This window comes from Mustela lutreola, chromosome 12 (genome assembly GCF_030435805.1).
Source record: "Mustela lutreola isolate mMusLut2 chromosome 12, mMusLut2.pri, whole genome shotgun sequence".
In the NCBI taxonomy this organism is placed as follows: domain Eukaryota; kingdom Metazoa; phylum Chordata; class Mammalia; order Carnivora; family Mustelidae; genus Mustela; species Mustela lutreola.
Genome location: NC_081301.1, coordinates 12,943,522 through 12,953,886, shown reverse-complemented (window position 1 = coordinate 12,953,886; position 10,365 = coordinate 12,943,522). Strand labels below are relative to the sequence as shown.

The following is a 10,365-nucleotide window of genomic DNA, read 5'->3' as shown; positions in this document are numbered from 1 at the left end:
CTCCCATAAGCCTATGGCGTTGGTCTGTATTCTGGGTTGAATGTAGATTGAATGAATTACTGCATCTCTGTCCTCCCCGCTGTCCCCCAGCACCAAGGCTGTCACTTCCCTGGGGCCCAGGCCTGCCCTTGAGGCCACCTGCCACCTTGGATGAGTCACTTCTGTCCAGGCTGCACTGTCCTCATCTGTAAAACAGGACAGCAGAGCTTCTATGAGGGACCACCGGGCAGTGCATGAGACCATGTGCCGTAAATGCTCAGAACGGCGGCCGGCCCCTGTGGCCGCTCCCTGAGTGATACCCAGCGTTCCAGCCACTCCCGTGGCTACAGGAGCCAGAGAGGCCTTTCGAAAGATGGCTTGGAATGCATCACTCTCACAGATCATCCTCGGGGTCTGGCCTGAGAACAGCCCCCTGAGGCCCTGCCTGGCTCTCGCCTGTTTCCCTCCCTGGTTCCATCTCCTGGCACCACCTCCTCGATCAGGCTCTGTTCCTACCACCTGGAACTTATCGGGGGGGGGGGGTTCTGAAGACCCCACATACGCTGTCCGCTCAAGGTTCTCAAGCAGGTCCCTCGTTTCGCCTGGCTCGCCTTTCCTCCTCGCTCCCTCCTTCACCCGACTCTTACTCAGCCTTAGGTGCCCGTTTCCAGGAAGCCTTCCCTGACCACCTCCCACAGCCAGGGGAGACATCCCGGCTCTGTTTCTGCAGCACTTCCCCCTCCCTCCCACCTGGCCTTGACCTGCTTACCTTCGGGCTCCACGAGGCCAGACGCCGCCGCTGTGCCTTGCTCCTTGCTCGGCGCTGTTAAGCCAGCACCTGGCAGTGTCTGGCGTGGAGTAGATGCTCAGAAAAAAGTTAATGACTAACTGAATGGAGGGATGAGTCAGTTCTGCATCCCCCACACTGCAGGAAATGTCTGTGGAACAGATTTGAGTGGGAGGTTCCAGCAGGGCCTAGGAGAAGCCCCTGGGGTTTGGGCGCTGGGTGGCGAACAGAGCCGAGCCCCCATCCCCAGCCCCTCCCACGGGTGGGTCAGCCGGCACCACCCCCCACAGACCCTGGGGGCCCCAGAGCCAGCTTCCAGATGCTAAGCCCCAGCTCAGCCTCACCTCTTAGCTTTTCCATCTGCACAGCCCCGGCCAGACCCCGCAGCCAGCGTCGCAGGCAGCCAGGCCAATCGTCCCGGCGTCTTCCTATTTTAGACATCTCGCTGCCTCGGTCCCTTCTAATGTTTCCAGCCCGGCTGCGGGGGGAGGAAAAAGAGGTTACTGCTACTTTAAATGTACTGTATGAAGGCGAGGGCTGGAGAAGGGCCTGCTTGCAGGAATACCCAGTCATCTAGTTGGAAAAGCCGCCAGATGGAATACAAAAGGAGAAACCCAGACGCTCATGGAGACAGCCTTGGTTCATAAATCAGGTGGGGCCAGGGGCTGGGGGCCCATTCGCCATGGAGCCCGATTCCCTCCTGGACCAAGACGACTCCTACGGTAAGAGGGCCCCGGCCCCTGCAAAGTGGCAGAGTTGAGGATTTGGCCGTGCTGCTCCGCTGCTCGGCAGACTTTTCTCTGCTTGCTGCAGGAATCCGAGTTGATGCGGGGAGGCTGGCAGGCGGCTGGGCACCGTCTGGTCCTGGGGCCTCTGGGTGGGCATGGGTGCTCCGGGGGAAAGGGCACAAGGCCGAAGCGTTCCCCCTGGGCAGAGCCGGGGGCAGCCCCTTGGACTCTGGACATGAGTAGGGTCAGGGGAGGGAGAGGGAGTTTGGGTTGCTTCTGTTTTGCTCTTGGCCAAGAAGGAAAGGAAGGAAGTTTGCAGCCCCCCTGCCTGTCTGCCTCGCTCGGGTCCCCAAGCCTGCCGGGTGCTGTGGGGAATTTAATGAGTGAGATCCTGCAGATAAATATAGATGGACCAGGCTTCAGGAACGCACCCTGTAATTAACGCCCGGCTGAAGGCACACCCCACTTTGCAGGCCCCCGGGGGGCTACCACGGGGGCTGCTCCTGCTGCCCCTGCTGCAGCCTTTGGGGTGACTGGAAACCCCAGGGAAGATTGCCGGGGCACAGTTGCCAGGACAGAGCTCTTGCTGCGAGCCTGGGACAGGACTTGTTAGACTCGGAATGGCTCAGCCGGGGTTAGGTTCTGCAGGCTTGGAGCTCCAGGGACGCAGGGAAGAGGAACCCCTGCCCAGCCTGGCCAGGGAGCTGCCCATCGGCTGGAATGCCAGGGCGCCCTGGCTGTCTCTGGGCAATGTGTGCCTGAAAAAAGCAGGAGGGCCAGGGTGCCTGAGGGGCCGAGGCAGGGTGGGGGGGACAGCAGATTTGGGGGTTCAGCAAGGAGAAGGCCCTGTTGGTCAAAAAGGGGGCGTTGAGAAGTGGCCTTACTCCAGCTCGGAGCTGCCTTTGGGGGCCCAGGTCCTTCTGGGACCACAGTTCCTGCGAAGAAAACGGGGTTCTCCCTCTCCCACCCCAACCCCAGCCAGGCCTGGCCTCCATACAGACTCAAGGCCAAATTTCCTTCCTTCTGCAGGAGCTCAGCTCTTTCCAGGGAGAGGGGCCCTTTGCCTGGCACTGCTGGGCAGTCAGGGGACTAGAGGATGTCTGCTGAGCGACCCCCCCCCCCCGCCTGCCCAGTTGTGTGCCACGGGCACGGGTACAGAAATGATGAGCTAGCTCAAGCTGCAGAAATAGTTTGTGCTTACTGAATGGAGGGAGGAAAGAGAGAAAGGGGAGGGGGGAGGAGGAAGGGGCAAAGAGAGGCCCCTGACCCGGAAGAACTCCCAGCCTCGAATGGGAGACAGACAGACGAATAAAATGAGTCTGGATTGAGTGATGAGTTCTCTGGGGAGTGGGGCACAGACAGTCTGGATATGCCCCCGGAAAGTGCTCACCTGAAACTTGGTATAGCCTTGCCTGAATGCAACTCTATAGACAGCACAGACCCTTCGCTGGGGGACCAACCCATGGCCAAGTGAGGCTCTCTCACTTCTCCCAGGGCTCCATCTCCCCACCTGGGACCCAGAGCCCCAAACTGCTGTTTCCTGGTTTTCGAGCAGCAGCCTCTGGGCAGGGCGAGGCTGGTACCCTGGAAATGGTGTGCACCCTAACTAAAGGGCCCCATGCATGGCGGGGGGCACCTTGTCTTTACCTGTTTTGGGAGACTGTTGCTGGTCTTCTGGAAGCTGGTCAGGTCGTAAGGTGCCTAGGAGCCACGAGGAAGAGGCAAAGGGACAGAGGGAGCCTTAGGAAGGAGTTAGGCAGGAACGGAGGAGAGCCCAGGCTCTTGCAAGTGATCTCGGGTCCAGCCGAGAGGGGTCTGGCTCCAGCATGCCTGGGAGGCCCAGAGCAGAAGGAGCCTCCTGGACCAGGCCAATGAAGGAAAACCATGGGCTCAGAGTCACTTCCTCTCTATGTAGCTAACTACTTTCAGGTCCTGTGTTAAGTTTTGGGGTTGGAAAGGCAAGTGAGACCTTATCTTTGCCTTCATGACATTTCTAGGTTAGGCTGGGAGAAAGGAGAGCACCCTGGTGGGGGAGATCAAGGCACTGTGGAACCCCTCACCCACATGTGGAGTCCAGGAAGGCTTCCTGGAGGAGATGACTCCTCCACTAAAGAAGTTGATGACTCTTTCCTTCATGAAACCCTTTCTTCACCTGGCTGCTGGGAGAGGTCACTCTCCTAATTTTCTCCCACCTATTTCTCAGTCTCTTCTTCTGGCTCTTTCTCTTGAATCCTTACTTTGTCTTGCTACCCACACAGTCCCTTGACCAAGATCTGCTGCTTCTGCCTCCCTGCATGATCTAACTCTTTCTCCTTCATGCACCCACTCCTTAGACTCTGGTCCTACTGATCTGAACTTGTTCACAATCATCAAAGTCGTTGTCATCCCAGGGCCTTTGCACATGCTGTCTGCTTTTCCAGGAACACTCTTCCTCTCACTCTTCAGTAAGCTAATTCCTCCTCCCCCTCTTATTCCCAAACTCAACTGAAAAGTCACTTCCTCAGAGAAGTCTTCCCTAGATCATGTTCCTGCGATCCATCAAATGAGATCTTACTCTTACTTTCTCTTTTCCTTGATATGGTCTGCTCCTATCTGTACAGGACGTTATTGTGTGTGCATGTGTGTGTGCTTGAACTTGACGTATCCCCAAGTCTCTGAGCTCTCGGACGGCTGTTATCCCCTGAGCATAACTCTCTGCCTGGCCCAGAGTAAGCATCCAGCACACATGTCGAATGAGTGAGTGAACAAATTCTGTTGGCCCAGGCAAAGAGGTGAGGAAAGGCATTCCAGGCAGATAGAACAGCAGGTGCAAAGGCCAGAGAAACTTCTGAGGGTTCCCTGATACTTCCAAGGAGGGTGGTGCTTTGGGTCGGGGTTGACAAGCTGAGCTCCTTGGGGGACTCGGAAACTTCAGTGGGTACAGGGTTGGGAGAGGCACGGCTGGGAGTGGGGCTCTGGGCCCCCTTCCATGGCTCAGATCAAGCAAGACTCTCTCCTTCCATCTGGTGGAGAGCCTGAGCTTTGATTCCATCCACCTGGTGCTCCAGGAATAAAGGGATTTGGGCCACATCCCAGCCACTGGCGCAAATGCTCTGGAGGGCGGCGCCGTATGGAAGGGGCCTCAGAAGACAGGACTGAGCAGTGCCCTATTAGATGGTCCTGAGGTGAGAGACCCTTGGAGCAAGGCCAGTGAGGGCTGAGATGGCTGAGGGAGTGGCAAACACAGGAGCAGGGGTTTCTTTACACAACAGTCAGAAACAAGAAGGCAGGGAGCAGAAGCCCTTCATGGGCAGGCCTCGTGTGTAAATCGAGGCAAGGGTCAGACAAGATCTGGGCTGACCCCCTCTGACTGCCTGACAAGTCTGGCTCAGAGAAGCTCTTCCTTCCCTTCTTTCCAGTTGCGGAGGAAGAAAACAGGAGGACCCTGTTTTCTCACCCTGTAGAACATTCTCTGGTCGGGTTCTCACGCCGTCCTGCCACTCCTCCACTTTGCCGACGTGGCCTCCCACCCCTGCCTGTGGCAGGCACCCCTTGGTGCTTCCCTGATGAGGGCATGTTTTGATCGCCTGGTCGCTAGTCTGACTCCCATTTAAGACCATAAGGTCCTTGAGGGCAGGGCTGTGCCTTGGTTGCTACTGCATTCGCTGTATGAATGAATGAATGAATGAATGAACAAGTGAATGAGTGAATGGCCCCTGCTGGATCCCACCCCGGACGTGCTCTGGGTCCTCAGGCATCATCCCCCACTCTGGGCATGATGTTACCTTCGTGGTCGTTTATACCCCACACCCCGGAATGATCTGGCTCTGACCATCTAAGATTCTAAATCCGACTCAGCACTTGGTGCCCTGTCCCCTCCCCGCGGCTCGAGCCTCATCCTGGCTCCCTTCGCCTTCGGGCGCCCTGGACCAGGTCCCTGCTCCTCGCTCAGCCTTGGTTTCTTTGTCTGACAAATGGGCAGACTTGGCAGGGCCCTGCCCGCCTCCCTGGCTGTCTTGGGGAGTGACAAGGTAAAATCTCAGGAGATTGGACACCTGGGGTGAGGGGAATCTGTGATTCCCGGAGGGAGTTGGGCTTGGACAGAGAGCCAGGATCAGTGCTCCGGAAGGGGCTGGTTGCTCGGAAATCCTGGGGGCAGAAGAGGCTTCAGTTTCTTCCTGGTGATAACCAGCGGGGACATCTGCCCCCGTTGAGGGGGTCCCAGTAGCCTGGCAGACGGAAGTGATTTTATAAACTTCCCAGTGCTGCAGGTTCAACAACCAGGCCTATTTACTGAGGCCCTTTTCAGGCTGAGGTTCCATGCAAGGTCCTTCATGGACTTTGTCTGCTCGAGTCCTCAACGCCATAGACCCGTTGTTGTTAGTTACATTTTCCGGATGAGACAACTGAGGCTCTGGGAAGTTAAGTGATGGCCAAGGTCATACAAGGTGATTTGAACCCAGGTTGCTCCAGAGCTCAGGACAGAGCTGTATCATTGCCCCTCCGGGTGGCCCCTTCATGTCCCCCCAAAAAATCCTGCCTCCTGGGAGGGTTTGCTGGCACAGCTCTTGGGAGGAGCCCAATGCGGCAGCAGCCATAACCGAAGGCCATATGCACCCAGCTGGGAACAGCAAGCAGAAGCAGCTGTGATGGGACAGGGTCAGTCTAAAGAGAAGGTTATTTTGGGCTGGAAGCTGTCAGGGGTCTGATGTCACCACTCGCCAGCCCTTCCCATGAGAGGAGGAACCGAAGATGTCAGAAGCAGGTTTGCCTCAGCTGGTAACAGATAGACAAAAACCATAAAAGAACAGCTGTATGCCTGGTCATGCGCCTCCCTTTCATCATCTGGCTTCCCCTCGCCAGCACCCTGTGGTGTGGGGGTTAGCATTCTTGTGTTAGAGATGGGGAAACCAGCTCAGAGAGGCTGAGTGACCCACCCAGATCACACAGCTAGTGAGTGGCAAGGCTAAGAGTCATGTAGGTTTGTCCCACCCCAGAGCACATGCTCTGAACCCGTGCCCACTAGGTCCTTCTCTAAGGCTGTGTCTATGCGGGTGGACTTCTCGGGAAGGGCGTTCAGTCCTGGCCTGCCTCTCAGGACAAGAGCCTGGGACCTCCTCTTGCTCTGCCACTTGGCTAACCCAACAGGTCTTGGGCAAGGACCTGGGTGGGCCCTCAGCGAGCTTTAGCTTCCCTGTCTGGGGAACTGGGTAGTGATGCCAGGCTGGCCCACCTGGGCTGGGGAAAGAATGCAAGATCCTGATTCCTTCCATCCTGCCCTGGGGCTCTGCCCTGAGCCTGCTGGCCACCGAAGGAACAGGAATAGCCACGCTCCTACCCGAGGCCCTTCCCCAGGTGGACGAGCGAGGCCAGTGAGGCAGAGTGGGGGCCCCATTTACTGAGCGCCTAGTACATGCCAGCTCTGTGATGTGTTCCACACGGAGTCACCGGCTCCTGGCACAGGAAGGAGCGACCTCACTGCGCACACGAGACAATCGAGGCTTAGAAGGGCCCACAGACACAGGCTCTAGTGGGGGCACTCAATTCAAGCGCAGGACTCCAAGACTCTTGTGCCTTTTTCCACATTCTAGGCTGTTCTCTGGGTACTCTGGCCCCCAATCCAAAGCCCTTCCCATGCCCAGGAAGGCCTCGGTCCCGCTGGCCAGCCATGCCTGGGCCTCTGACCCTCCCCCGTCGGGCAGGTGGAGGGGGGTGGAGCCCCCGCCTTCTTGCCCCATTGCCTCATGGGAGTCTGGGGAGAGGCTAAATCAGGAAAAAATAGTCAATAAAGAAGAACAATGAGGATAGTCGGGAGGAGCTTAAATCATTTATGTGCCCAAGCCTCAGCAGCTGGCTGCACGAGAAGGCTCGGAAGTGGGGCCCAGGGAGGGGGACGCAGAGGGCAGCCCCGGGTCTGGAGCTGGGCCAGGCCGAGCCAGGAGAAAGCTCAGGAGAAAGGAGCTCCTGTCCCCCAGGGAGCAAGGCTCCTAGTGGGAGGAGGGAGGAGCTCCTATTGTTTAGAAAGCAAAGACATCCCCCCCCCCCCACTCTCCACAGGCTTCTGGTGGGCTCCCTCTGGAGCTGCTGTTGGCAAACACGCCCAGGCCTCAGCTTCTGGCCTGGGCTACTTGGCTCTGCTCATCGGAGGGCTGGGGATACTAGTAGCCACCTCCCACGGCTCCCACTCTTGAGAGGACCACGCCAATAGATCGTGCCTTCTTATGCCGTCCAATGGGCAGGTGGGGGCCCCCGAGGGAGGAGGAACCAGGAAACACTCAGGGTCCATCCTACCTCCTGTGGACCCTGAGATCTACCCTCGCTCCAGCTCCCAGCCCCCACCTCAGGCCAGGCCCCCCTTTGGACTCCTAGAGGGCTGCCTCACCCCATTCTGGGTCTCCCCATCTCAATCCATGCCCCAAACTCATCCTCGATGTGCAGCCGAGGGGACCACTCACCGGCATCTTAAAGTCCCACCCCACTCACTGCAGTCAGAAAAAGTGAAAAATCATTGACACAGCCTCCAGGCAGTCCACCACCTGACCCCAGGTTGGCGCCTCTGCCCTTGTCTCCCGCCACACCCCTTCTTTCTCCCCACCCCCATCTCCATGAATCAATCACTGCCTTGAATGCGCTGTCCTTCTCCTCCTCCCTCATCTTTGCTCTTGTGTGCCCCCTGCCTGGACCAGTCTTGTAATACAGCTCTCCCTACTACTTCTCCCCCAACCTGACCACTCTTCCTGTCATCTCCTCCAGGAAGCCCTCCCTGACTACCTTACTGGGCTCAAAGGCACGCTGAGCTTCCTGCTGTCCTGTCACACACTGATGAGTACAGTCCATTTCCTTTCCTGCTTGTCTCTACCTCTGGGCTGTGAGCTGCTTCAGGAGCCAGAACGCAAACTTGGAGACTGAGACCGGTGGGGTGGAAAAAGAGGTCAGGATGACTTTGCCTCTGGCCCGTGGCAGGAATGTTGGTGTCCACACCAGCGGGGGACGTGAGTGGAAGAGCAGCTTCTCAGTGGGAGTGATGTCCTGGGCTTACTGTGTCTGAAAGGCCTGCGGGACCTTCCGGGGGTTTTCCGTAGAAGGGTCTGTGATGGTCCTTCCAGATGTGACCTGGGGAGAGGCCCCAGCTCAGGGTAGAGGACAGGAGTGGCTGAGGTCTTCCCAGCTGTGTAAGTTCCACTCCCATTCCCAGGCTTTTGGAAACCTTACCCATCTGCCCAGCCAAGGTCTTGCCACCTCCTCCAGGAAGCCAGCCTTGATCAGCTTGGCTGAAGCTGTTTGGTTTTCTCCTTTACCATACCCTCTTGACCATTACCGCATCTAGTCCTAAGGCATCCCATGACGATGTGACGATGTGACGATGAGGTCACAACCCTCTGTCTCTCTTGTAGCCTCCACATTGTCCTGCACAGGGCCCCCCAACACAGAATAAAAGGCACGTGGCGCACCCTGTACAGAATTGCTTCCCAGCAGTCTCAGCCAGTGGAATTCTAGGGAAAAATGAAAGGAAGCCTAGAGAGGCTTTGGGTCAGATGGATACAGGCAAGCCGAGGGGGAGGTGGGAGGCAGGAGGGGTGGCTTTCTGTCCAATCCGGAAGCGTGTGCCGGGTGGCTAGATCCTCATAACCCCCGGCTCCGAGGCCCTGCAGCCAGTGACCTACATCCTGGCGTGCCTGTGTGTGCGCAGACACACACGCATGAAAGCACGTGGAGGGCGTAAGCACGTGTGAGCAGGACAGAATGCCTGCGAGGGGGCCTCTGTCCTGGCTGGCTGTGGGGGTCCCACATGTGTACCCCGAGCTCCCACCGACTCTGCACCAGAACGCATGGGTCTGTGCTCCAAAAAAGCCAGCTCGAGGTTGCGCGGTTCCTGAAGTGGCAGCTGGGGTGTCTGTCCCCGAACCCCCACCCCTACTTCTGCCCTGGACTCTCTCTCCCTTGACCCAAATCTTAGACAAAGGGCCTCCCTTGCCGTAGCTAATGGTGGGGTGGAGGGCGGCCGCTAGGAGGAGCGGCAGTGGAGGGAGACAGCGCGCGGCTGTACCAGATGGTACCAGAGAGGTCGGGAGGGCAGGAGGTAGGTGGGCTCCCCAGCAGAAGCTGAAGTGGGGGGGTTGTCTTGAGGGCCTGACTCAGGAGCCTTCTGGGGGCTGGCCCAGATCTGTCCCTGCCTTCTCTCCGGAACTGGGAGTGGGAATAGAAAGGGGAGGCCCGTCTTTGACCGAATGGCCATGCCAATTCCACAGCCCAGAAGCCAGGGAGCCCGGGAGGGTGTCTGCTAGGACAGCTTTTAGTCTTCCCTCTGGCCAGCTCTGTGGTGGGTGAGGAGGGGTCCCCACGCTCTCTCTCCTGGGGCTCTTCCCCCATCCTGGGCCTCTGATAGCTTGGAGGGGAGGGACAGGACCTCCTCAGTCTCTCTCTCTCTCTTGCTGTATCTCTGTTGCGCTCTGTCTCTTGTCTCTGTCTCTCGATGTCTCTTTCCATCTCTCTGTCTCTCTGCCTCCTTGTGATTCTAAGGGGCAACAACTGCTGAAGTTGGAGGGTCATGGAGCCTGGGAGCTCATGTTTGTTCTCTCTCTCTCTCTCTCTCTCTAGCTCTCACTGAAGTTGACGAACAATGTTATATTGATTTCAGGTGTATGACATAGTGACTCAACAATTACATACATTACAAAATGCTCACCATGAGAAGTGTACTTACCATCTGTCACCAAACAAAATAATCACAACATTCTTGACTGTATCTCCCACGCTATACTTTTCATCCCTGTGACTTATTTCTTGGATAACTGGAAGTTTGCACCTCTGGATGCTCTACACCTGTTTCGCCCACCCTCACCCCCCTCCAACTACCTGTTCATTCTCTGGGTTTATGAGTCTGTCTCTGTG

General features: G+C 57.4%; 1 protein-coding gene across 1 annotated transcript in view; it reads left to right on the top strand.

Annotated features, from left to right (window-relative positions):
- The first annotated feature begins 1,340 nt into the window (after window positions 1-1,340).
- Window positions 1,341-10,365, top strand: part of DAB2IP (DAB2 interacting protein) — a 189,418-nt gene continuing 180,393 nt past the window's right edge. Inside the window, exon 1 of the mRNA XM_059142886.1 lies at window positions 1,341-1,488. Within this exon, the coding sequence (XP_058998869.1) occupies window positions 1,449-1,488 (40 nt within the window). The 5' untranslated portion in view covers window positions 1,341-1,448. The remainder of the gene's footprint in view (window positions 1,489-10,365) is intronic.